At 44.1% G+C, this 27941-nt stretch overlaps 1 protein-coding gene across 1 annotated transcript; it reads left to right on the top strand.

The window, feature by feature from the left end:
* Positions 1 to 43: 43 nt before the first annotated feature.
* On the top strand, positions 44 to 27207 carry LAP3 (leucine aminopeptidase 3). Its single transcript, XM_037898019.2, has 13 exons — positions 44 to 554; positions 1819 to 1934; positions 2281 to 2335; positions 3972 to 4077; positions 9363 to 9522; positions 11328 to 11492; positions 12338 to 12496; positions 15351 to 15475; positions 16724 to 16812; positions 19742 to 19844; positions 23383 to 23462; positions 24182 to 24294; positions 26107 to 27207. The coding sequence occupies exons 1-13, from the start codon at positions 426 to 428 to the stop codon at positions 26300 to 26302; spliced, it is 1596 nt and encodes a 531-aa protein (XP_037753947.1). The 5' UTR covers positions 44 to 425; the 3' UTR covers positions 26303 to 27207.
* Positions 27208 to 27941: the final 734 nt, after the last annotated feature.

Genomic DNA, 27941 nt, shown 5'->3' with positions numbered 1-27941 from the left:
ATCCAGATGTTCCCGAAGTCTGGTGTGATGGGGGGGGAAGGGAAACAGTCGGGTGGGGTAGGCAGCCGCTCAGACGAGATTGTCTCTGCGCCCGCAGATACCGAACACCGCAGCACAACAAAGCCAAGAGCCCCCCATTAGCCGCGGGGCTGTTCCCGCCTCCTTCTGCAGGAGCCAGCCACACGCTCCCGCCCGGCTACCCCCGTGCGCCAGGAACGCACCACTCCCGGCTTCCCGCATGAGCCAGGCGCTCGCCGGGCCCCCGCCGCCCCCCCTTGTTCCTGGGCGTCCCCGGCAGCCCCAGGCCGAGGCCCAGCCCCCGAAGCACGCGGCGTGCGCCGAGGTCAGAGGGGCGGGACACGCTCGCTGCTTTCTTGCCTCCCTGCAGCGGCCGGGGACGCGCGCTGCCGCCGCCGGGCTGGGTCATGCTGCTGCCGCCGCTGAGGAGGCTCGTTCACGGCAGCCTCAGCCGGGCTCCCCCTTTCTCCTGCTGCTGTCCCGGCCGGGGGCCTTCTTCCTCCCCGCGGGGCTCCAGCAGCAGCGCGGGGCGCAAGGTAAAGGGTGCGGGGCCGCCAGCACGTGGGGGCTGCGGCCGAGCGAGGAGGGGAGTGACGAGCTGCAGGCAGGCGCTGGCCCGGCCACGCGTGTCTGTGTCCCGAGGGTGGAAATGCTAGCGGCAGGGCGGACGCCGCAGGGGTGGGGAGGCGGTAGCTGGGCTGTCCTCTGACAGGCGCCCTTGTCTGTGAAGACTGGCCAGGCTGCCGGTTAAGTGTCATCATCCCCCCTCCACCCCGCTGGCTTTTCCCGGCCCTCTTCACTCGCTGGGTCAGCTGCTGCCCCGCACTCACACGCCCCCATCATGTGCGCAGTCAGGAGCCTTTGCATGGAAGCCCTTGCGAGGGCTGTCGTGCTCAGAGTTAAACCTCTGGCTTTGTGGGGCTGGGGCCAGAGTCAGCAACTTGGGGCGCTCCTTGACGTTCTGGAACTATTTGTAAGGGTCTCTGTTGACAGCTGATCTTCGACTGGCTGCCAATGCAGAGCCCTCCTGCACCTGATTTCCTCTTGTTTGGTGGTTTTGTTTCCTTCTTAATGCACCTGATAATGTCCTTGACCCTGACTCAGTAGCAAACAGTGCAGCTTTTTCCTTTCTTCAGGATGTGCCTGTTCAGAGATAATGTTAATTAACAAGCAAAATAGCCTGTATTTTAAATCAGTGTCTGGAAACTTCATTTTTATACATAGGTTTCAGAGTAGCAGCCGTGTTAGTCTGTATTCGCAAAAAGAAAAGGAGTACTTGTGGCACCTTAGAGACTAACCAATTTATTTGAGCATAAGCTTTCGTGAGCTACAGCTCACTTCGTCGGATGATACTGTAGCTCACGAAAGCTTATGCTCAAATAAATTTGTTAGTCTCTAAGGTGCCACAAGTACTCCTTTTCTTTTTGTACATGGTGAGCCAGATTTTTAAAGGTATTGAGGGTGTCAAAATTCAGGTAGGCGCTTAGTGTGATTTTTATAAAGCGCCTGTATCCCTACTTACCTAAATACCTTTAAAAAGCAGCACTATGATCTGAAGCATGGAATTATTCATATTCTATCTCTTTCTTTCTCCTGTTTAAAGAATGTTACTTTTGGTCTTGGCTTGTATCCTGATTTATCTAATCTGGACTTTAGACTCTCGATTATTTAATAAACTGAGTTCACTAAACCTATTTCATACAGTATTATGGTTATGTTCAGAACCATTTATCAAATCTCAATATATATTGTTTAGAAAAGAGTATCTTGCATTAGTGTACTTTTTGTTTTTTTTAAAAGGGCCTCGTCTTAGGAGTCTATGCAAAAGAAAAAGAAGAGGCGGTTCCTCAATTTACTAATGCTGGAGAGAGTTTTGATAGACTTGTATCTGGAAAGCTGACAGAGCTATTGTCCATGTAAGTGTTTAGATCAGTTTCTTATATTTTTTAAGATAGTGTAAACACAGAATATACTTCTTTATTCATTGTTCTAGTTTGCAGCCATACCACCTCATGCATTGACATTCATATCTCTCTTGCTAAACAGAATTAAGTCAGTAATCAGGTAAGGGGACCTCTAATGAAAAACCAGGGCTGCAGGAAGTGGTGGTGGTGATGATTCTGTTGGTGATATGTTTTTTCCTTTGAATCCAATGTTCCTGTATGGAGATGAGTGATATTGCATGACTGGAGAATAAAATTATTACCACAAAAATCTGGATCTCTGTTTTAAAAGAGCTCATGGCACTTTTTTGTGTTCTAGATCTGGGCCTCCTTTGAAGAAAGGCAAAACACGCCTATTTCATGGCTTGCATCAGGTATGAAACTTGAATTTTTATGAGTATAATGACTAGTGGGTGGCTTGAATTTGAGTCTTGCCATTATTCCTTATTATAAGCTCATTCTGGGCGCAGCATATTATTACAGCAGAATGTTATACTTTGTCATTAAATACTGTGGTGTTTGAATTTAATGTGTTGCTATACTGTGGTTTTTCTAAGATTTCAAAGAAATACTTTTAGTGATTTTTGCCTTCTCTATCTAAGTTCCTCTACAAGGGCCCAATCCAACTGACAGAGTCAGTGGAAAGACTCCCATGGATTTTACTGGAGATTAGATCAGGTCCCAAAATCCCAATTCTGTAGCATGTGGAACTGCCATTAAAGTAAGTAGGGATTCCTTGCATGAAAAGGCTGCAGAATTGGACCCTACACAATTCTCTCCCAAGAGAATGAAAAAGTGATAAAAAGAAGACCGTTCAAATCACTGTTGGCTGTAGCTGGGCTGGAAAGCTTATACTAGCTGCAGTCTCTTGTGAGCTGGATGTTGCGTGGTGCAGCAGTTTTAAAAATGATTATTATAAACTGTATCAGAGGGGTATCCATGTTAGTCTGTATCCACAAAAACAGTGAGGAGTCCGGTGGCACCTTAAAGACTAACAGCTTTATTTGGATATAAGCTTTTGTGGGTAAAAAACCACTTCTTCAGTTGCATCTGAAGAAGTGGTTTGTTACCCTCTAAAGCTTATGCTCAAATAAATTTGTTAGTCTCTAAGGCACCACAAGTACTCCTCATTCTTTTTACTGATACAGACTAACACTGCTACCAGGCTGAAACCTGTCTCCAAATAAATCTTTTAATCTTTAAGGTGCCACCGGACTCCTCGTTGTTGTTATAAACTGAAAGAGCATAGTTTTTGTAATAGAAGTGTGAGGAGACCTCAAGTTCTCCTAACTTCATCCTGCTCAGGAAGAGTGGGGATCCGTCCACCTCTATATCTTTGTGGATGGAGACACATCACATTTTAAATAATTTTTCAGTGCATAGCAGCACTAGAAAGAGCTCTCAGCAGTGGTAAGGTGGGAAAAGACAGATTGCCCTTTTGAGACTTTTTCTCCTTGCTCTCTGTAGTGCTCAAAAGGTAGGGGTATGTGTGTAGAGAATCAGTTAGCCAGTGGCCTGCTGCCCTTGAATTGTGGAGCAGCCACAAAAGTAAATACCCTTTCTCAGGATGGAGGCATCCTGCCATGCTGTGTAGACTAATAGGTGGGGACAGGCTGAAAAGTGCACAGACCTCATCATGTTATACTGAACATAAAGCCCTAACCAATAAGAACAGTCCTATTACTTAGATTGCTTTTTGGGGCAGACACCAACTTCTCAGTGTGTGTGTACAGGACTTAGCACAATGGGACGCTGGGTCCTCTAGGCACCACAACAATACACCTAAATATTAACAATTAGATAACCGTGAATTTGTCCATCTGCTTATGCAAGATTACTGACAGGTAGAGAGGAGATCGCTATCATAATGACGTACTAACGATAATGGATACATTTTCAGGTTATGTTTGCCTTCATTTAAAAAGAATACTCTTTATAACTGATATTAACCTTACATCATGGTTATCAGAGTGAAGAAATTAAATCCACTTGTGTGTTGGTTTTGCACAGGATTTTCCAAGCATTGTAGTTGTCGGCTTGGGTAAGAAGGCTGCTGGAGTAAATGATCAGGAAAACTGGAATGAGGACAAAGAAAACATTCGGACAGCTGTTGCAGGTTAACTTATTTTCATTTAATATTTGTTCCTGTTGCAAGTATTTGATCTATTAAAGCCCTACTGTAATGTGATACATTCCATTTTTGGTGAAGCACATGAGCTTAAATCAAACAGCCCATAACACATTTTGTTTTAAAGCATAAGACCTAATGCATGGCTTGGAAAATTCACTCACCACTGAAAAGTGGGAAGGGTTCCCGGGTGAGAAAAGGGCTGAGGCCTTTAATTTTTTGCAGAATATGTATTTTCCACAATTTAAAAAAAAAAACCAACCCTCCCCTCTCTCCAACTCCCAAACTATAGCTTTATGGTTGTGGAGAACCTTCCAAAGTCTGCAAACAAACAACTCCAGTATCTGCTGCTCATAGCTTTCCCAAGTAGCATGAAATTGAAAAGACCCTTGTCACTTTCACTTCACCATGTGAGGATCAGTGAAATTGACGAGATTATAACCATGTGCCCCTAACCTGTGCACATATGACAACCTTAAATGTTTCGTGCTGTTGCTTAGGTGGTAATTAAGACTTTGATATCCTTGACAATATAACATGATATATTATGTGTTTCCTCATCATAGAATCGTAGGACTGAAAGGGAGGTCATCTAGTCCAGTCCCATTCATTCATGGCAGGACTAAGTATTAGCTAACCCATCCCTGACAGGTGTTTGTCTAACCTTCTCTTAAAAATCTCCTGTAACGGAGATTCCACAACCTCCCTAGGAAAATTTATTCCCACGCTTAACTACCCTGACAATTTTTCAGAATATCTAACCTAAACCGCCCTTGATGCAATTTAAGCTTATTGCTTCTTGTCCTTTCCTCAGAGGTTAAGGAGAACAATTTTTCTCCCTCCTCCTTGTTAATACCTTTTATGTACTTGAAACTTGTTATCATGGCCCCCTTCTGTCTTCTCTTCTCCAGACTAAACAAACCCAATTTTCTCAATCTTTCCTCATAAGTCATGTTTTCTAGACCTTTAATCATTTTTGTTGCTCTTCTCTAGACTTTCTCCAATTTGTCCACATCTTTCCTGAAATGTGGCACCCAGAACTGGACACAATATTCCAGTTGAGGCCTAGTGAGCGCGGAGTAGAGTGGAAGAATTACTTCTTGTGTCTTGCTTACAACACTTCTGCTAATAAATCACAAAATATTTGCTTTTTTGCAACAGTGTTACACGATTGACTCATATTTAGCTTGTGATCCACTATGACCCATAGATTCCTTTCCGCAGTACTCCTTCCTAGGCAGTCATTTCCCATTTTGTATGCGTGTAACATGGTTCCTTCCTATGTGGAGTACTTTTCATTTGTCCTTATTGAATTTCATCCTGTTTTCTTCAGACCATTTCTCCAGTTTGTCCAAATCATTTTTGAATTTTAATCCTATCCTTCAAAGCACTTGCATCCCCTCCCAGCTTGGTATCATACACAAACTTTATAAGTGCACTCCATACTATTATCTAAATCATGATGAAGATATTGAACAGAACCAGATCCAGAACTTATTCCTGCAGGACTCCACTTGATATGTCCTTTCAGCTTGAATGTGAACCACTGATAACTACTCTCTGGGAACGGTTTTCCAACCAGTTACGCACCCACTTTATAGTAGCTCCATCTAGGTTGTATTTCCCTAATTTGTTTATGAGAAGTTCATGTGAGACAGTATCAAAAGTCTTACTAAATTCAAGATAAACCACATCTACCGCTTCTCCCTATCCACAAGGCTTGTTACCATGTCAGAGAAGGATATTAGGTTGGTTTGACACAATTTGTTCTTGACAAATCCACGGTGACTCTTACTTATCACCTTATTATCTTCTAGATGTTTACAAATTGATTGCTTGATTATTTGCTCCATTATCTTTCTGGGTCCTGAAGTTAAGCTGACCTAAATTCCCAGGAACCTGCGAGGCCGCGTGGCTATGCAGCAGCCTATTTAGTGCCGTGCAGGTGCTCAGGGAACCCACCTGGGGACCTGCCGGGAGAGGGGCGCCCCAGCCCCAACCTAGCCCGGACTCAGCCACGGCCAGGGCGGCCCAGACCAGACCTGTCATGGGGTGGCCCTCCCTGAACCCAGCCCCGGCCAGACCTGTGGGGCCTGGGGGAGGGGCACCTATCCTGTGGCCCCAGCCCCGGAGCTGCTATGGTGGGAAGAGGCATCTCTCCTCCCCAGCCCAGGTGCTGTTACGGGGAGAGATCTGGGGAGTGTCCTCTCTCCCCACTGTAACCCCGGAGCACCCTCCTGCACCACAAACCCCTCATCCCTGGTCCCACGCCAGAGCCCGCACCCCTAGCCGGAGCCCTCACAACCCAGCCCCCAATCCTCTGCCGTAGTCATGAGCTCCATCCAACACTCCGAATCCCTCGTCCCCACCCCAGAGCCTGCACCACCAGCTGGAGCCCTCACAACCCAGCCCCCAACCCTCTGCCATAGTCATGAGCCCCATCCAACACTCCGAATCCCTCGTCCCCACCCCAGAGCCTGCACCACCAGCTGGAGCCCTCACACCCCTGCCCCCAACCCTCTGCTCCAGTCCTGAGCCCCCTCCCATACTCCGAGTCCCTTGGCCCCACCCCTACCACATGAATTTCGTTATGTGCACCGATATGAAGGTGATGTGTCATACATCACCTCCATATTGGTGCACATAACAAAATTCATTCCACACATGGGTTGGAAAACTAAGAGGGAACACTGACGCCAACTGATCTATAATTCCCCAGGTTGCCCTTATTTCCCTTTTTGTAGATTGGCACTATATTTGCCCTTCCCCCCCACTCCCCCTCCATCAGTTGGGGGCTGAAGAAAGTTCCTTGTGAATTTGTGAAGTCTGTCTCTTGCAATCAGTGAAATCATGCTGTGTGAGCACTGGGCATGTTTATGTGGTGTCTCATAATTTGGTATAGCCTTGCTTTCTAGCATTTTAATTGAGAGGGATATCGCTTTTAACCTTGGTCCTTGTCACAGGGTGGTTGGCCCCAGTAAATGAAGTAGGTCCAGCACCCCTGTGCCAGAACAGGTGCTCTTAGTTGGCCAATTAAGTGAGGACAGCACCTGGGGGCTGTAAAAGACCAGGGAGACCCAGATAGGAAGAGATTCAGTGAGTTGGAGAGACCTGGTGAATCAGAGCTGCCTATGTGGGAGTCAGGGGTAGGTGAGAGTTGCCAAAAATTGTATGTTTGGGATCTGGGAGAAAGGTGAAGGCAAAAGAAAAGAAAGACAGGTTTGCTGACTGATGTCCCCAAGCCAGAGAGAGAGGGCTGGAAAGGGCAGAAGCCGGAGGAGCAGCAGCAGGGAGAGCTGCTTGCTGGCTGTAACCCAGAGCCAAGGGCCAAAGAGAGCTGAAGGCAGGCAAGCAATAGAGGGGCTTACCCACTGACATCTACAGGGCTGGAGAGCTGGTCCCAGAGGATGCATGAGAGGGCCAAGAAGAGTGAAGGATGCTCCCCTGGCAAGGATGTTCCTGAGCAGAGAGACTGGCAGGGGTTCCTGCTGGGAAGATCAGGGTTGCACTCCACTTGAAAGGGCTGGGGTGGCTGTTCTGGTATAAGGCTGGAGTAGACTGACAGAGTCTGGGCATGGATGAAGATGCCAGCGTGTGGTATGTAGGATGTCATGGAATAAGACCACAGGTGATCTTAATGACTACACTGGGGTGAGAAACAGGCTTGGGTTTTGGGGCCTGTGTTATACCAATAAAATAAAAACCAGCAGGATCTTATTAAAGGGGAAAAGGCAAAATGCCACATTTATTGTGAATACAGAAAGAATCATAGTAAGCAGTTAGTTATAGCTATAACATTCCATTCAATTTCATATTTATTCTCTCCCTCCCTCTCCCTCCGCGCGCGCAAGGTTGTTATTATAGTTACCAGCCTTAGAGTTGCTCATGCCAAGCCACTGGCCTGGACATGAGGAGGGAGCAGGGCCTTGTCAGATGCTCATCTGATGCTCCTGGAAGTTGGTTTGCAGAATCAGACCCCAAAGTTTTCACTTTCTAGAGTCCATTTTTATAGGAATTTCTTCCTATGCCAGTCTATGGGAATTGCTTCATCATGCTGTTGCTGAATCAATCAGCAGATGGCACATTCCTGATGGCTCTGTGCTGCCAGATGTTATCTTGTTCTTTGGTTCTCCCATTCTTGAGGCTGTTGGGTGGATTCCAGTCTACCCTCCGGGGTCTTCTGGTTATCTCCACTTGACGCCTTCTTCAGCCGATGGACACTGGATTCTTAGGCTGGCACCTCCCTGATCATTGTTGTTATCCACACCAAGCATCCATCCACATACATCCTCTATCTCTATTTTAATCACAATTGTTAACAAAGCGAGATGAATACAACAAAAGGACGCGGAGTCTCTGGGTGCTGTTTCTGTTGTTACAGAGTATTGCTTTGAGTCTCTCTCTATGTGAGTAGTTGTTGTTACAAAGAATTGCTTTGAGAACAAACTCTGTCTTAGAATGTAGTAGCACAATTAGCAGCTTGCAAGTTTCACACATAGAGGGAGAGAAACCATACCAAAAACCAAGAGACCTCTTAATTAGTAATACCCTGGAATTTAAACTATGGGGAATCAAACTCATTTGTGATTTTAATACAGAACTTCTTTAATATGATCCAACACCTGTGTTTTGGACTATGTATGTTTTTCTGCTGTAATAAACCAGCACCAAGAGGGGGTAGTAGAGTTGTTGTGGAGTTACTGGGGATACTGAAAGAGGGAAACTCAGGCAGGTGTGCCTGTCATGCCACAGCCTGCAGCAGTAGGGTGCTTCCGGGCAGGGGTGCTATATGGGAGTCCCTCTTAAACAAATGTGGTGGCTATGGAATACGTTCATATTTTCTGCTGCACATAGATGTGCCTTTTGAATCAAAAGGCTGTTGTGACTTTAAAAAACTAATTGCTACTTAAGCTATACTAGCAACACACTGTATTACAGCTTAATTTCTGATGGCTACAGACTTTGGTCACCTGAAATACTTTAAAGTTGTGTAGTTTTAAGAACTTTGGTTTTCTCTTTCAACCCTTGCTGAATTACTTGATAAGTCTTATATTCAAAGTTCACAGTTGCACGATGAACACCAATACTCTGCTTTTTAAAAATTGCTGCTATAGGCTTTGCTCTATTGAAAATTTTTTTCAGCTGATTTATGCCAGAATCTACCAGGTGTCAATAGAACTGGGTTCTTTCCTTGAAAAGTTATATTAATTACCTCCGGAATCCATTTTGCTGCTGCAGTCAGTATTCACGTATTGATGTATTGTATTTTCCAGTTGGATGCAGACAGGTTCAGGACCTGGAGGTACCTTGTGTTGAAGTAGACCCCTGTGGAGATGCTCAGTCTGCTGCAGAAGGAGCTGTTCTTGGGCTATATGAATACAATGAACTTAAGCGAAAAAAGAAACCTGTAGTTACTGCTCAGCTACATGGAAGGTGATGACAAACTAAAGTTTTATTTGTGAAACATTTGGATACGTAGAGTATGTATCACTCCCTTTTCCCCCACCTCTCTTTTAGTTGGTGTTGCATAAAATATTTTAGCAGCAGAGACATCTTTACAGCATTTGCTTTGCATATCTAATTACCATTAATAGTGTGTCATGTTTGTTTGTTTTTCCTCTCACAAGTGCTTCCCTGAAGCAGAAAAGGGTCTGGGATTAAGAAAGAAGGGGAAAAACCACTCTGTCTGTTTTATGATGTGTACAGTCCTTTTAATGATACCAAAAACTCAGAAGTGCAGGAGTTCGTTCTCTCACTCAATGAACAAACCCTTCTAAGACATGAGAAATGCTGTAGCAGATCACACCAGAGTTCCACTTGATACCTTGTCTCTAGCAGTGGCCAGTACCAGGTATGTCAGAAGAAGTTGCAAGAAACCTGATGAACAATTACAATACTGGATCCACAGGGGAAGACACTTCCTAACCTTTGTCAGTTAGAGGTTGGTATGTGCCCTGAAGTGCATGGATTTATATCTCCTCTGTTTATTTTGTTGTTCAGAAATGTCTGATTCTTTTTTGAGTTCTGATAAGCTCTTGAACCCCAGCATGTCTTACATAAATCACTAGATACACTGTGATAGGCAATGTATTTAGTATGCAACAAGAAAAATGACACACACGCTCCTTTTGGATTCTGAATGGCATTGACCTCTCCTTGGGAGATGAGACAAATAACAACAGAAGTTCTCTCAGTAATATAGCACTTCCTCAGAATAATTCAATGGCTTCTTTTATATCCCCTCCCCTACCAGCCTCCCACATCTTCCCTGCTCCTAGGGAATGAATCCCAGATATGCACTAGGACAGCTCCTTCCTTGAAAGAGGGAAGCTGCACCTGCTAAGTAGTAGTCTTGGAAAATCTCTCAACCTAATCCTATACTGATACGCCTCAGTGTCACACTCATCCATTTCCCAGGGCAACAGATACCTTGAGAGTCACTCAGGATTATTGGTCTTTATGAAACAACTAACTTCTCAAGACATTGGCTTTGTGGCTAAGGCACTGGAGTGGGATTAAGAAGAGTTAGGTTCAATTCAAGCTCTGCCACAGACTTCTCCTGTTCAACTTTGAGCCAATCATTTATTTTCTGGGTGTCTCAGGTTCCCATCTGTAAAATGGGGAAATAGTACTTCCATTCTTCATAGTAGTGTTGCGAGCGCCTAGATAGCACAGCATACGTAGGATTTAGGGATATCCCTCTATGAACACCTTACTGTGACTGTTGACAGTTCAGTGACCAGAACTATGCTTTGAAGTGGGGATCCCACTATCCAAGCTCCACCTTTATCAACTCATAGTCATAATTTTAGCAAGATCCAAAAATGGATTGGACAGGTATGTGGAGAATAAGAATGTCCAGAGTTGTTGTTACTGTGAACACACATTTTGGAAGGGATATTAAACCTCATGCTTCATGGCTTAAGCCAATCTCTAACTATTATGAGACCTAATGTGGGTGCAGAGAGTATCCCATATCTTCTACTGCAGGGTTCTTGCACCTTCCTCTGAAAAATCTAGTGCTGACCATTGCCATAGACAGGTACTGAACTAGGTTAGGTGGACTTCAGGTCTCACCCAGTACGGCAGTTCCCATGTTCCTATAATAATAGAGCTAATGTAACATTCCTTCTCACCTCCCCTTCGTGGGGCAGCTTTCTTTTCAAAATATAGACAATTGAATACTGACAATCTTATTTTTGCAAGGGTTCAATTATAATTATGTGGTGTTTGTTTAGTGATGGCAAGGAAGCCTGGCAGAAAGGTGTCATGTTTGCTGAGGGTCAAAACCTGGCTCGCTACTTGATGGAGGCCCCTGCTAATTATATAACACCGATGAAATTTGCTGAAGTTATTGAACAGAAACTCAGAAGTGTCAATAGCAATGTGAAGGTCCATATAAGGTAAGTTCAATTTAAATCATTCCTTCTCTGTAAGTTGTAATTGATTAAGATGCAGCATGTAAAATGTTCCTGGAGTTTGCTCATTTTTACCCTTTTGCCATTCACGATGACAAATGCAAGGAAAGTATTTGTGTAACAGTCTGTAAACTTTAAAATAAATAAAAGCTTTGTTGGTTCCCAGAAATAGCAAGTTATTCTCAGTATCAAGAGCAGGACTTCCAGTCACTACAGTAGGCAGAGAATAGTCTGGTGGGACAAAAATAAAGAAACAAGACGAAAATGTTAACTACTTTTGTAACATGACAAGCCTTCTAAAAACTATGGAAGAGGAAGCCTGACAATCTTTTCGTATTACTTCCCAGTGAATATACATCCCTTCTTCCTGGTTTTAGTTGCTTATCCTTTGGAGGTGGTAAGCAAACTCTCATTACCTGTTTCTATGAATTTGCCCATAACTGTAGCAGTTTCTTTGATACTGTAGAACCAGGCTGTGCCCTGCTGCTTTGTGGATGTAGTCTCATGTCACATTACTGTTCAGGTCCTCCAAAGATTTTAGCGCACACCTCCAGCCAAGAGGGTGAGAAGGGAAGGCATGGTATTTGTAATGTGGAAAACTAGGAAACAATAGTTTAAAAAGGAAAACAAAATAACTTTGAGAAAGTGTTTTTCTATTTAACAAAGAAGTAATAGTGGATAAAAAAACAGTGATTTTACTTGGCAATCTGTCAGTTAGGTAAGTAAAATTGCTTACAGATGTGTTTAAAACTCTTAAGAATTATGATCCTTTGTATATATTTTTTCTAGTCTTTTGTAATGGCTCTAATTAAAATCTTTTTTTATTATAGGTCAAAAGCATGGATAGAAGAACAACAGATGGGAGCATTCTTGAGTGTAGCTAAGGGTTCAGATGAGCCTCCAGTCTTCTTGGAGATTCACTATTCAGGCAGTGCTAATGCAAGCGACTCTCCGTTAGTGCTTGTTGGGAAAGGAGTTACCTTTGATAGGTATGTTTGCTAATATTTTTATGACTGAAACAAAAACTATAATCCAGTTGTGGAGGAATTGAGGTGCCTATAAAAAAGGGGGTACTACAAAAATATTTGTCGTTGTGCCACTCACTCTTTTTCTCCCAAAACAGGCAGATTAGCTAACACTTTACCAATCTATTGTTTGTAAAATAGGCCCTAAAATTGCAGAGGGGAGGGAGAAATTAGGAGAAAGTATGCCAACAAATTAAAGAGATTATCCAATAAAATTTAGTAATAGACCTCTTGGTATTTCCATTGAAAAATCAACCATATTTGAAACCTGAACCATTAACAACCCCGCTTACTATTTACAATTCGATATTCTGTTGCAAATGACTAGAAGAAAACATTCTCCAATCAGAACATCTTACTTTAACAAAATTTGGGAAAATACCAAGAAGAGTTTGGCAATTTTTTATTTTATTCATGGAGGAAATAATCCATTATGCCCGCTTCTGTTTAGTGATGCTTACAAATAGCATTTCAGGGGAAATTCATGAAATGAGAATTAGTAATTGGTATGTAAAATTATATTAAAAACACAACAGCATAAAATTTTACAGGTTGTGCAAAACTTTAATAATTCGCTGAAGATTTCAAACCCATAGCAGAATATATGGAGACCTAAATATTGCACATAAATGCATTTTAAACAGGATGTTTGAAAACCTGTCCCTTTTTCACTTCTCTGCCAAGCTCAGAGATAGGGATCCTGTGTTTCAGTTGTACGAGTTGGCCACTACTATGAGTGCTTGGCTTTATCAACTGTTTCAAGGGAAATGAAACATCCTCAACTTATGGTTTGTCAGGAGAATGAGAAAGGAATGGATTTTAAATGCTCTTGTTCTAAAATGTATTTAATAGTAATTTCAAGGCTTTGCATTTGCCAATGTTGTTGTCTTGGTCTGAAATTTTAAGGAGAAGTTTTTAAAAATTTGTTTACAAAAAGATGTGCATCTCACCTTTAAAGTAACTTTGAGAAGCGTATTCCAATCAGAAAATCCAAATGTTACTTCAGAAGGTCAGATACACTTGCTGTGCTGTTGGCCAACCGCTCCAGAGGAAAATTTAGCCTCCAGTGCAAAAGCAAAATGAAAACCAAACATTCCTATGGCCTGGTGTGTGTGCAGCTGTTCAGGAGGGAAAAGGAGTGCTTGCTTACATGAGCTCTGCACCTCCTGTGCAGCGTAGTGCCCATCTTTTAACCATCTATCTCCCCATGGAGGCCAAGGAAGCTACTGCAACCCCCATGCATGGGGCTGGGCAAGTGGAGAGAAACTGATGAGACCCGATATCAATAGTAATTTTGTTTTTATATATGTTTTACTATACATCAGAGTAAGTGGGTGAGTTGGTACTCTCCCATCCTAACTGCTAGTGTGAGGGCCTCAGCCAACCCCCATCGTTCTGGAGAGACAAAGGGGTCTCCTGATCCAAGTGAAGGGGCTCCCTGCTTTTTACCCTTCCCTTTCTCGTCAGTGACCCTGGTGGTGGGCAGGAGGGAAGGTAGGGTTCTTTAGCTCAGATGGACTCGTTTTTGGAACTCTGCCAGGGAGATAGAGATTACAATGTCAGAAATTAGTTAACATTTATTCTCTGAGCTGCTGATCTCAGCCAGGCACAGATGAATTCTTGCCAGTGACCCTCTAATATTATGATATACAAGGAGATGCTTTTATCATGCTCAGTGTATCTTTTGTATCATTCCCATGAACTTGCCATATGTGGTAGACTACCACTCTCCCTGGGAACACAGCAGGGTTGAGCGTCTGCATAAAGCAGAATTGGCATTACAAACTCAGAGCAGCAGAGTTATGAACTGACTGGTCAGCCACACACCTGATTTGGAACCAGAAGTACGCAATCAGGCAGCAGCAGAGACCAAAAAAAAATAAATCAAATACAGTACAGTACTGTGTTAAATGTAAACTACCTAAAAATAAAGGGAAAGTTGAAGGGAAAAAGAAAAAAAATAAAGACAAGGTAAGGAAACTGTTTCTGTGCTTGTTCCATTAAATTAAGATGTTTAAAAGCGGCATTTTTTCTTCTCCATGGTAAAGTTTCAAAGCTGTTTTAAGTCAATGTTCAATCGTAAACTTTTGGAAGAACAATCGTAACGTTTTGTTCAGAGTTCCAAACAACCTCCATTCCCAAGGCATTCGTAGCTCTGAGGTTCTACGGTTGCTTCTTGTTGCTTCTAAAGGGGAGATGAAGCCTCAGTGGGCCAACAGCAGATGTAGAGCAGACTTTTGGGTTTGTTTTTGTTTTTTATTTTGTTTTTTTTGGCCTTGTTACAGTTGTAAATGAGGTATAAGCTTTTTAGTCTACAGTCATCGAAGCATCTGCTTTGTTTCTGTAGCATGTTTTGGCAGAGTGAAAATAGGTTGGTTTTTTTTTTTTTTCTTCCTACAAAATTTCCTCTCCACTCTCTCACCTGGAAGACCTAACTACTGACTAATTTATTCATCTACTGCCCTTTAGTTAAACTGATTTACTAGGGATACCACTTTCCCTCTGTTAAATCCTTTTGATTTATCTTTGTTTTCCTAAATGTAATTGTGTGTTTTGCCTGGTTACATTTTTAGTATGTTGCAGATTATCCGGGAGATGTTTTATTGTGTCAGATTAAATTGATGAGGCGATAGCTTTTACTAAAACAAGATATATTGCTTTTTAGAATACTAGAAAATTAAAAAATAACGAACTATTGATATTATTGTCATAAACATACAGATGGACAAAATAGTTATTTTAAAGCATGTGGTGTGAGGCTTCTATGTGCTGAATGAGATTTTCTATTAATGTCTATTCTTGATCTGTGCATCCCCAGTGGTGGCATTTCACTTAAGCCTTCTTCAGGTATGGATGCAATGAGAGCAGATATGGGAGGAGCAGCAACGGTGTGTTCAGCTATTGTGACAGCAGCAACACTAAATCTACCTCTTAATATAATTGGTAAGTTGCAGGGGAGAGGGGAAAATATCAGAAAATATGCTTTAAAATGTTATATTAGGGCAAAGCTATTCTAATTTCTATTTTAGCCATTGGTGCAGAACAGGAAGAAAGGAAATAGGAGCCACTCTTAAGGATGGAGATGTGATTAGCTAACTCACTTTTTAATATTTTTCCATATAAGCACTGGTTGTAGTTGCCACAGGATGTTGTGCAGCTGTGAATAAATGAGTTGATTCACACAATAGCAAAAGTGGATGTCCAGGAGGAGGCTGATACAACTAACAAGTTTGAGAAACCCCAATTTTATGGGCATTAAAGATGTTTGTTAGTTCTGAAAACTACTTCATCAGCCCAGCATTGTCCTCTTTAGTGTGCTCTGTCCAGAACACATGATCATGGGCTTCTCCTTGTGTATGACTGGTGGACTACCATGTTCCTTATCACTATAGCCACAGTTGGCACCAGAGCGCTGACTTGGGCTCTTTACCATCTTCCCCAGCTGCCCTTATGTCAGTCCTGTATAGTGGTTCCCCTGGATCTCTTTCTTTTGACATTGTAAAATGTTTGTTTGGAATGAGAAGCTCTTGAAATTCCCCAGAGAGCTTTAGAATTCCAGAAATAAACAGCCCTTTATAAGCATATGAAATATGCATATAGGTCCACATGTTGTAAGGAGTAACTTATTGACCGGGAGCCTGACCGTTGAGATGAGAAGCTCGCAACTCTTTTTCGAGACAATGTGCCTGATTCTGACCTCGCTTGATGTAAATCAGGTATAACACATGGTGTAAAAATAGCATAGGTGAGTGGAGGGATAGCTCAGTGGTTTGAGCACTGGTCTGCTAAACCCAGGGTTGTGAGTTAAATCCTTGAGGGGGCCATTTAGGGATCTGGGGCAAAAATTGAGGCTTGGTCCTTCTTTGAGCAGGGGGTTGGACTAGATGACCTCCTGAGGTCCCTTCCAACCCCGATAGTCTATGCTTCTATGAATGCAGCATGTTAAAGATAAATGTACAGACTTAATTGTGTAATGCAGAAATGTCACTAATGGGGAAATTTGGAACATGTCATTCTTCAGGAAATTTCAGGTGCCAATCTAGAAATTGTATGTAAATTCCAGACAAGAATGCTATCCTTCTGTTACAAGTGGTTTTAAGTGTAAAGACTTGTCTTTTAAATAGCTTTTCTGTAACTGCTGAATTTAGAAACCCATGGTACACTGTAGTATTTCTTTCTTTTTCCTCTCAGGTTTGGCACCTCTCTGTGAAAACATGCCCAGCAGTAGGGCAAGCAAGCCTGGAGATGTTGTTAGGGCCAAGAATGGAAAAACAATCCAGGTATGTGTGTGTTTAAATTTGGTTTTAGACACATTCATTGCAAACCTACTAATCAATCAAGTTTTACCGTTTCAACTTCTGTTATAATAAGCGCACAAAGACTATTGTTAAAAACTAGTGAATTTACACAGTATGAGAAATACATGTAACTAAAATTGCTAACAGAGCATTCTTTCAATGTTGGTGGGGGGGGGTTGGGGGTTTGTATTTGCAAAAATATTATAAATGACTAGGGAAAGCCAAAAAACCCAGTCACTTACATTTTCCAGAATTTGCTGTACCCATACAGGAGGCTGTTATAGTGCTTATAAAGTCAGAGTTAAAGATAGGCTTCAAACATGGTGTGCAAAATGGTAGTTGCTTTTGGTACATTTTCAAGGCCCTCTTCCAGGCACCTCTTTTGTAAAACACGAGAGCTATTACTCTTCTGCTGACATAACCAAGGCGTTGACCCTACAAACCGCTCCACATATGCAGAACCCGGGTGTCGCGAGGGCCACTCACCGCACATGATGACTCTGCCTGGTGGCTCTGGGGGTAGCTCTTGTCAGGCACGGCCCTCCTTTGGCGGTGTCTCTACCCATCGGCTCTTTCACCCTGCGGCTCTTCTCACTCCCAGAACTGCTGCTTCCTGTTCATGGCTTGACTCTCTGGCCAGGTCACTAAGGTCCTTCCCTTCTGGGGAATTCAAAGGCCTTCCAGACCAGCTGTCAGGCTGGCATCTCCAACACCCTGTGTCACTTCCCAGTGGCTGGTAGGGAAAACCAGGCCCACCCTCTACACTGGGTTCCAGCCCAGGGACCCTATAACAAGTAGCCAACATCTGTACGGTCCTATCCCTTGCTGCTGTTTTTCTGGCTTCTCCTATTTTTCTGGCTTCTCCCTCTCTCTGGGTTTGCCAGCCCAAGCTTCTTCCTCCCAGGGAGTGACTGTAGACTACTTCCTGTTCCTGTCTAGCTGAGCCCATTTCCAGTTACTGGCCTATTCCCTGTCTCCTTCTTCAGGTGTAGTCTGGGCAGTTAATTGGCCTGCCAAGCCACCTTAACCCCTCCAGGCCTTGGGTGGGGTGAGCATCCCATAACACCAGGGCTGTGCAAAGCAGCTTGCAGAATCAGGGCCTAAAGTACATATTTTGTGTTTTAATCTGAAATACATAACCATTCCCCATTTGGTTAAATCTTAACACATGCCCTAATACTATAGACTGTTGTTTCCCTGTAGGAATTAATGGACAAATCAATATTTCTCCTTCCAGAATTTCTGTGTAATTCTGTTACCCCCATTCATGAGTTTGACATTGGGAACCTTTCCTTTCCTTGAGGCTTCACCAAGCTATATGCATGACTATCGGGTTCTAAACCATTGTGCTTCTGAGGGGCCTCATAACCCCTTGCCAAAAAGAAACCCATTGGAAAGAACCAGAGGCTCAGGAAAGCACCACAAGGGTTACCAGGCAGAGTTCACTCTAATGCAACCCCTCAAACAGGAGGGGCTGCAGGGGGCAGGGATTTTTGGAGGGAGGAGCCCTCAAGAACCAAAGGAAACGGATCTCTGAATCTACAGATGTCAGAGCCATTTACAGGGATGCCTCCTGCCTCTGTGCTACCCTACAGTTTCCTTTCCCTCCTGGCAATATAGTTCCAGTAGGATCTGTGTTTCCACTGACTAGGTTCCCCTGCAGCTGCTAGATCAGGGTGGGCAAACTTTTTAGCCCGAGGGCCACATCTGGGAATAGAAATTGTATGGTGGGCCATGAATGCTCACAAAATCGGGGTTGGGGTGTGGGAGGGGGTGAGGGCTCTGGTAGGGGGGCAGGCTCCAGGGTGGGGCCAGATATGAGGGGTTCAGGATGCAGGAGGGGGTTGTGGACTGGGGCGGGCAAGTGGGGGGCGGGGGTGAGGGCTCTGGCTGGGGGTACAGGCTCTGGGGTGGGGCTGGGGATGAGGGGTTTGGGGTGCAGGAGGGTGCTCCAGGATGGGACTGAGGGGTTTGGAGGGGGATCAGGGCTGGGGCAGGGGTTTGGGGTGCAGGGAGAGGCTCAGGAGTGCAGGCTCCAGGTGGCACTTCCCTCAAGTGGCTCCCGGAAGCAGCGGCCATTTCCCCACTCCAGCTCCTACATGGAGCCGCTGCCAGGAGGCTCTGCGCGCTGCCCTGTCCGCAGGCGCCGCCTCTGCAGCTCCCGTTGGTTGCAGTTCCCAGCCAATGGGAGCTGTGGAGGCGGCGCTTGGGGCAGGGGCAGTGTGCAGAGTGGAGCCCCTTGGCTGCCCCTATACATAGGAGCCGGAGCGGGGCCATGACGCTGCTTCCAGGAGCTGCGTGGAGCGGTTCCCAACCCTGCTTCCCGGCTGGAGGGCCAGAACAGAACAAGGTCAAGACCCTGCTCCCCAGCGGGAGCTCGAGGGTCGGCTTAAAACAGCTGGTGGGCCGGATCCGGCCTATGGGCCGTAGTTTGCCCACCCTGTGCTAGATAATAGCCATTGGATTTCCATGGGCTTTGCAGGGGACAGCAACCAATCTTCTGCTGTACCCTCCTGCCCTGCTCTATGCTGCTGACACCTAAGAGCCCTGGCCTGGGAGGCCTGGCGGCAATGCTGTGAGGTTCCCTGATTTACATTAAAAATAAGCTTTTTCTGAATGCTTGACAACTCCATTTTGGGTTGATTTTAGTGTCCTGTTCTAGTTCACTTACCTAAGATCACTTTGAAAAATAATTGATCATCAAAATATTTTTTGGTTTTGTTTTGTATTTATATTAGAAAGTAAATTTCAACTTCTTGCAGTTATTACAGAAGCTGTAATACAGGGATCACTTTCAGCCTGATAGCCAGAAACCCAGATGGTCTCTTTAAAAAGAATTTTTAAGAAGCAAATCAAGTAAAGGGGAACTTGTGAGTAGATGACTTTTTCCCCCCCTCTCTTGTATCTACAGGTTGATAACACAGATGCAGAGGGAAGGTTGCTATTAGCTGATGCTCTCTGTTATGCCCACAATTTTAATGCAAGGGCCATTGTGAATGCTGCGACATTAACAGGTAACTAACTTTCTTTTCCTGCTTCATGTTGCAAAACATTTTTTCATTATGAGAAACTAACTCCTTAAACACATTTCTTAGGAGTTTCATTAACAAATGAGAACTTTGTGTATTTTTTCCTCCTTGTTTATGCATGAATTATGTTGTAGTTTTATTTTTACCTTTTATTTTTAATATTTTTAACTTTTCTGTTCACATACATCACAGTAAAGCAGTTGTCATAAAAAAAGGAAATCTGTAGTTTACAAACAGTATTTAATTGGGTTAAAATGCATCTGTGAAACCAAAGAATTATTTATGCATATGTCTAATAATGCCTTAAATTACATTTGTTTAATCACTTGTGCTAATATATATCAGGGGAGGGCAAACTACAGCCCATGGGCTGGATTCGGTCTGTCAGGGCTTTCAGTCCGGCCCGTGGGATTTCCAGCCCCGTGGCGCAGCAGGGCTAAGGCAGGCTCCCTACCTGTCCTGGGCCCACGCCACTCCCAGAAGCGGCCAGCATCACGTCCCTGCGGCCCCTGGGAGGACGAGGGGCAGAGGGCTCTGTGTGCTGCCCTGGCCTGCAGGCACCAGGCCCCTGCAGCTCCCATTGGCCAGGAACCGTGGCCAATGGGAACTTTGAGGGTGGTACCCACAGTTGACGGCAGCGCGCGGCGGAGCTACCTGTCCCGCCCCACCCCCAGGAGCCACTGCTGGACATGCTGGCCACTTCCAGGAGTGGCGTGGGGCCAGGGCAGGCAGGGAGCCTGCCTTAGCCCCGCTGCGCGCCGCTGCCACCCCGGAGCCGCTGGAGGTAAGCAGCACCCCTCCTGCACCCCGCACCCCAACCTCCTGCCCTGAGCCTCCTAACACCCTGCCTTAAGCCCCCCCATGCCCTGAGCCCCCTCCCGCACTCCGTTCCTGCACCCCAACCCTCTGCCCTGAGCACCCTGCCACACCCCGCTCCACTCCTGCACCCCTGCCCTGAGCCCTCTCCTGCACCCCGCACCACTCCTGCACCCCAACCCCTTGCCCTGAGCCCCTTCCTGCACCGCACTCCTCCTCACACCCCAACCTCTACATTCATGGCCCTGCATACAATTTCCCCACCCAGGAGTGGCCCTCGAGCCAAAAAGTTTGCCCTCCCCGATATATACTCATGTATATGCCAGCTTCTGCAGCCACAGAGGCAGCTGATTCAAGGATTACTGGCTTATACAAAGTAACTTCCCCTTGAGGTACTTGACAGCCCAGAGGAGGAGAAGGTAATGGCCACCACCATGATAGTAATGATTCTGTCTGGGGTATCTAGGTGTCAGGGGGATGAAGAGGAGCCAAAGCGCTACATGCTTTTGGTCTGTGCAGGTTTCCTGCAGAGCTTTCAGTTTTGGTATGCTCTGTTGTTAAAATAGGCCGCCTCATTATTACCTGGGCACTCAGGGTATGTCTACACTGCAGTTAGAAACCCGTGACTGCCCTGTGCCAGCTTGCTCAAGCTCACAGGGCTTGGGCTGTGGGGCTGTTTAATTGCGGTGTAGACATTTGGGTTTGGGCTGCAGCCTGAGATAGCTCTGAGATCTTTCCATCTCGCAGGATCCTAGAGCCCTGGCCCAAATGTCTACACCACTGTTAAATAGCTGTGCAGTCTGAGCTCCATGAGCCTGAGTGAGCTGGCACAGGGCAGTCATGGGTGTCTGTCTGCAGTGTAGACATACCCTGAGTGTCCCAAGAAGGGTCAGCATCAAGAAGCAGCTCTGTGGCACGAGTTATACTAATGTGTAAGCCCTTTACCTTATACGTGAGTCAATATCTTGATAGGGTTTTTCTGCTTTAACTGAATCGACATGTTGACTTCTATTCACTCTGTTTTAGACAGTGATGCAAGCTTCAGTTTTCGTGGGTTTTTAAGCTGAAAAGTTTAGATTACAAACACTGCAAGGGAATTTCAAACACCAAACAAGTAAACCTGTTTCACTGAATACTTGTAAGAATTCTGTGATGGGGTGGACTAGGCCAAGACCCCCACCCCCCACTGGAGGCCTCAGGGTCCTGCCACACTGATCCCAGGAAAGGAGCAGTAGAGAAGTCCTCCAAGCAGCCTAGAGTTACTGCAGGGTAATCAACTAATCAGAGAGACTGCAGGGAGCAGTCAGTCAGGGTCCAGAGAACCATATAAAAGAAGCTGCAGAGCCAGAGATAGTCAGCTCCTTGCAGGAGCTGTAGGAGTGCAGCTGGTGCTCCTGGCTGGCCAAAGGGAACTGCAGCACCACGGACAGCTCAGTGCTGGCAGCGACTAGGGGACTGAAGAGAGCTCCTGGCTGATTGCTGGGCCTGAACTTGGATGAGCCCTGAGGTAAGGGTGAAGCTTTGACAAAGGCTGGGACCTAGGGGAAATGGTCCATGTAACTGAAAGCAGTATAGTTAAAGGGACACTGCAACACATGGCTGTTGTTCTTAGGATCCCTGGCCTGGGATCCAGATTAGTGGGCAGGCCTGGGTCCCTCTCTACCCCCATAGGCCACTGGGGAACTGGCTTACAATCAGACAGTGAGAAACCCCCAGAAGGGGAACTGAACTACTTAGTGGCCCAGCTGAAGAGCTGGGGCCAAAGTAGACCAAGAAGGTGAAACCATTGCCTCCATGGAGGAAGCCCTGGGGGTACGGCCTGATACTAGGGCCAGGACTATTTAAAGATTGCAGACACACCCTACCAGAACGGGGTGCTCATGAGAGGTGAGTGCCACGCCATTACAAATTTATAAAAATATTTCTATTGTAGGTTTTCTATAAGAAAATATTATTTTGGCCTTCGGTTACCTGACAGTGTGCCTTTAATGTGCCCAAAATGGTAACTACAGAGCTGAAGGACAAGGAACTTCTATAACTGGCTGGATAAAAAGTCCATATTAAGGGTATTGGCCAGACCGCCCCTTTCTGTGGTGAAATCCATGGCAGGCCAGTTATAAAGGGAAGGAAGTATGCAAATTTCCTCTCAGATTGTTGTGTGAACTATGGAATGGGTGTTAGATGACTTCTTGTGCCTAGGGATCTGTAGGAGATTAGGGCCATCTACCGTGGTATTTTGGGAGCTTGCCTTTTTTCACTTGCATTCTATCTGTACTATTAGGGTTTAGCCTCCTGAAAGGGAAATTCGTGTTGCCAAAAAGACCTGGATTGCGCTTCCATTCTTGCCTGATGATCATGGTACAGGGGACACAGTGTGTGTCAGCCTGCTCCCTTCCATCCAGACAGCCTTCCCCCGGGAGATGTCTGCCCCTTCCCTTCCATGTGAGAGGGATGACATCTGTCTCCATCTGGGAAGACCAGAGGGCACAATTGGGCCTATTACTAATTAACAAAGGAGCAGGTTTTCAATAATACTTTTCCAAATAAATGCAAGAGTACCAGGACTCCAAGTGTCCAAGGTAGGAATTGGGGATAAGGAGGACAGGAAATCATCTTAAAAAATACAGTTGGAAGGTAGAATGCAAAAGAAATGTTCTGCTCCATCTCCAAGAGCAAGAGGTATAATTTACAGGGTGGTATTTTATAGGTGCCATGGATGTAGCATTAGGATCTGCTGCGACTGGAGTTTTTACCAATTCATCTTGGCTTTGGACTCACCTTTATGAGGTAGGCCATACAGTGGACTTTTTTTTTCTTTAAATGTTAGGTATATATGTTCCTGAAGGTCTCTTATATAAGTCAGATGATAGATATTGTATTAAATTTTAAAATATAGTGGGTTTTTTGTGGGGGGGGGTGTTAATATTGCATTTAATTGAGAAGCATAAGTTGTATGTGTGTATGAATTGCAGGCCCATTGATACACTTCTTGGGTAGCTTACAGTGCACTAGTGGCATGCACCTGTGTCTCAAGGATACACACCCTCCTATGGTTTATTGCTTAATTATAAGCTCTAGATCTACTGGTTGCCAGTAACTTGTGTTAAAAGGTGAATTGGTCTTGATTATGTGTCATTCATTAAATTCTTAAGTGCCTAATATATGGTCAAACTGAAATTCCTGAGGGAATTCTCCAGAGGAAGTGATTTATGAAAAATCTGCATTACCAGCAGAAAAATGTCTTGCAGAAAATTGGCTCTTTTTCGTCATAATCATGGAGGGCAAAATTTAAAGCATCTAAAATTGAGTTTCATCTTTTATTGTTTTAGCATATTTTTTTCAGATGCCTGAAGTTATCTTGTGTTACTAATTTCAAAGTGGTTTGATAACTACCCAGTCCACCCAAAGCTGCGATTGCAGTATACATTACAGTACTTGCAGAGTCAATCTAAACAAAAAATACCACATCAATTTTGCCCCAAGTATAACAGTTGTTTCTTTTGCAGGCCAGTATTTTGACAGGGGACCGTGTTTGGAGAATGCCTCTCTTTGAACATTACACAAAACAAGTTACCGATTGTCCACTTGCAGACCTCAGTAACGTTGGAAAATATAGCAGGTACATTGCTTAACTGAAATGCAGCAACCTTTCTTGACTGATACACCTGTTTATCATCACGTTGTTGCTTTAGAAATAGCCAGCATTTCCATAGTTATTGGAATACTTTGAACTTGCACTAACAGTCACTAGTACAGTTAGATTTTAAAACAGGAGTTGGGATTTCAGTATTTTTACTTTTAAAAATTGGTAAAATTTAGAGCCAAATCTTTATGTGTCAATTTAGGACCAGATGGTGACAACAACTCTTGTTCAGGGGGCGAGCACACAATGAACCTCCCCACCCCCACTCTGTGTCCTGCCCAAGAGTATTTAATAGTCCAGTCCTTGCACACCATGAAGCATGGAGAGTTTGCCCTAGGGGCATGTTTCTCTGCAAAGAGGGCTGAGAGTGGGCCAGCTTCACCAAAGAAAAGAAGCTCTACCATCTTAAAATGATGTAACCAGCATATCTGGAAGCTGGGGAACAGAACATCAGTACTATCACTTTACATGTCTGGGGGAGGGGTAATATTATGTTTAAACAGGCGCATGGCTCTGTAATTCTACCAAACATTGAGTATTACTGTGTTCTTCAAGTGCGTGTTAGTGTGGATCCCATGTAGAGGTTCACGTGCATCATGTCACAAAATCATAGTCTTTTGAATATTGGGGGGCCATGCATGCACCTTGTCTGAATGTGTAAAGGGCAGCCACAACTCTCCATCAGTTTTCTCAAAGACCTCCTGCATACTCACCCACCTGTCAGCCAGCTTCTGCACAGAATCTCAACATTATTCTCCGGAAGTTCATGGAGCATTCTTTTGAGCTGCTGTCTGATTGCTTGGTACATCATCTTACCCTCAGGTGGCTGTTACCTCAGAAGAGAGGGCTAATGAGCTCCAAGCTCTCAGAGGTAGACCTCCTTACACCTTCTTTCACAGGGACACAGTGATGCTGAGACAGCACCCCAAATTCATCTCTGAAGTGGTCTCAGAATTTCACCTAAATCAATCAGTTAATCTACCAGTCTTGTTCCTGAAACCACACTCAACACAAGGAGAAAAGCAACATACTCTAGATCATCTCCACCTCTTTGTGGGCCTTTGTGACATTTTGGACAAAAGCAATGTATTTCCACCTGCCATCAGATAACTGGCAAGCTTCTCCCTACAAACACCAAGACACACTCTACACCAGGGCACAGGCAGTGTTGTCAGCTTGGTTGAGAAGCATGCTAGTATCTGAGATCTACAACAGAGTGATGTTGAGCAACCCACTGACTTGTGTTAAACATTATGTCCTTAAGATGGCAGCCAGGTCTGATGCCAAGTTCAGCAGAACAGTGCTTCTGTCATTATTTGAAGCTGAGACTCTTCATTTCCACCACCCTGAGGTGATACTGCTTGCCACTTACCGACAGTGGGATCCACACTGATGCATACTTGAAGAAGGAAGAATGGTTTCTTACCCTGTGGTTCTTTTGAGATGTTGTGGATCTGCCCTGCCCTCAGTCCCCACTTTTTGAAGTTCTCAGCTTTTAATTGAGAGAACTGAGGGAGAGTTCCAGCAGCTTCACCCTTTATGCCCTTGTGTGGAAGCATTAGACGGCACAGGGTGCATCTACAGCTCTGACAGACACGGCTATGCAGAAGCTTCCAATCATGAGGTGCATGCACACCTTCAGTGGATCCACACTGAACATATTGAAGAACCCCAGTTGCTGGAGAGTAGCTAACCATTCAGTGTGCATTTTATTGTTGATTTAGAGTTGTTTAAAGTTTTTAAAAATCCACTTTTTTTTTCTTTCTCTTCTCCCTCCTCCCTCAACAGAGCTGGAGGTGCGTGCACAGCTGCTGCCTTCCTGAAAGAATTTGTGACTGCAGCTAACTGGGCTCATTTAGATATTGCTGGTGTGATGTCAAATAAAGATGAGGTTCCTTATCTTCGAAAAGGCATGGCAGGACGACCCACGCGAACATTAGTAGAGTTTGCTACACGCTTGAGCCAAGACCAGCAAAGTGTCTAGTAAAATACTAATTCTGTAATCTTCCATCCCACCTGTCTACTTCAATTAATCTTAAAATTTATTTTAAAACGAGTTAATGGCATGTGTACACTGATAAAATGCCAAATGTGGAAGTCGATCTGCAATCCAGGAATACTTCCCATAATCTAAAAAGATATAATGATGAAAGACAAATGCATTTTATAAACAGTTCTTACTGAGTAAGAATATCCCATAGTTGAGGTTCCCTCTTCCCATTTTATGCTGTTGAAGGTGAGAAGTTCTGTTTGAACTATTTTTAGACATTTAATACTGAAAAAAGATCATTGTAAACATCTGGATTTGTGTTCAGATGTATAAGTAATAGTGATCTGTGTAATGGTCACAAACAAAATCTACCTTTTTAGTTGCTTTAGCAAGTTCTTTTGTCTAAACAGTATAATGTAGCCTCCACTATAAAACCATTAATCTGGAATCATGGCCCTTCTTCCGTGTTTTGGATATACCATACATGGAAGAATAGGTCTGGATAGTGTTTATTGACAGAAATTTTGTCAGAACAACATACTGGGAGAAGCTAGAGGTACTGTTACCATCTGTTTAATCAGCTAATCCGTGGTAGTGTTTTATTAGGTATTGGGAGACTCTATTGCTAGAGGTATCTTAAACTAGATAATGAACCAGAAAATGAGCTGTAAGGAACCTTCCTATGTTGTCAGGGAGATGGATTATCTTGCCAATGTCTATATGAGATGCCAATTTATTGAACATAATTAACGGAAATTAAACAATTTCCTGCAGTTGTTTATAATTCCTCTCAAAAAGCTTGGCATAAAAATTTGTCTCCGTAATGGTGGTTTTGCTTTTTTCATTGTGCTTGCATTGATTTTTATCTTGTGCCTTCAATAAAGCTGAAATTAACATGACTGTTTGTTTTTGATTTGGGTAACTTCCTTGGTTGTGTAATACTATAGTTAATGGTACTCTCAATCTGATCACAGTTTTAGGGGAGGGATTGTTTAAAGAAAAACTTTTTCTTGGAGTGTGTGTCAGTAAGAGGGACAGCTTTTCTAATGTGCAGTGTCAGTGTATTTAAATAGAGGAGTTTACAGAGACTAAAACTACTGTTTTTTACTGATCAATCTGCACCATCAGGTGACACCATCTGAATTCTAATTTCTGAACTCTGACCCCTCATATTAGTATTTCCCTGACACCTGTAAATTTCCCAACTGCAGTTCAGTCAGGACTTAATTGTGGCTGGCTAATTGTTTAGAGGACAGCACCCCTGTTTTGCTTCCTGTAACTATGATTGGCCCCAAGAATTCACAGCAGATGTGGCATCTGAGTGCCATAGATACAGGCTCAGCACAATTGTAGGAGTGTGACAGGAAAATTAAACTGTTAACAGGATACATGTGAAAGGATAATCTTTTCCTCTGTCTTGCTATTATACTTTGCATTTGTAAAGCTCCTTCTGTCTGATCATTTCAAAGCAGTGTAGTGATAATTTTAGATTTGTACACCTAATCAGTGGCAGAGTTGGAACTGTAACTTAATTGCTTTAACCACTATCTGATCCATATGCAGATAGCTGTCCTAAATTTAACATTTACCTGTGCATAATTTTGCAAAAGCACCAGTGTATCTCAGCACATAT

The sequence above is a fragment of the Chelonia mydas genome, chromosome 4 (assembly GCF_015237465.2).
Source record: "Chelonia mydas isolate rCheMyd1 chromosome 4, rCheMyd1.pri.v2, whole genome shotgun sequence".
Classification (NCBI taxonomy): domain Eukaryota; kingdom Metazoa; phylum Chordata; order Testudines; family Cheloniidae; genus Chelonia; species Chelonia mydas.
This window is presented reverse-complemented; position numbering and strand designations above follow the sequence as displayed.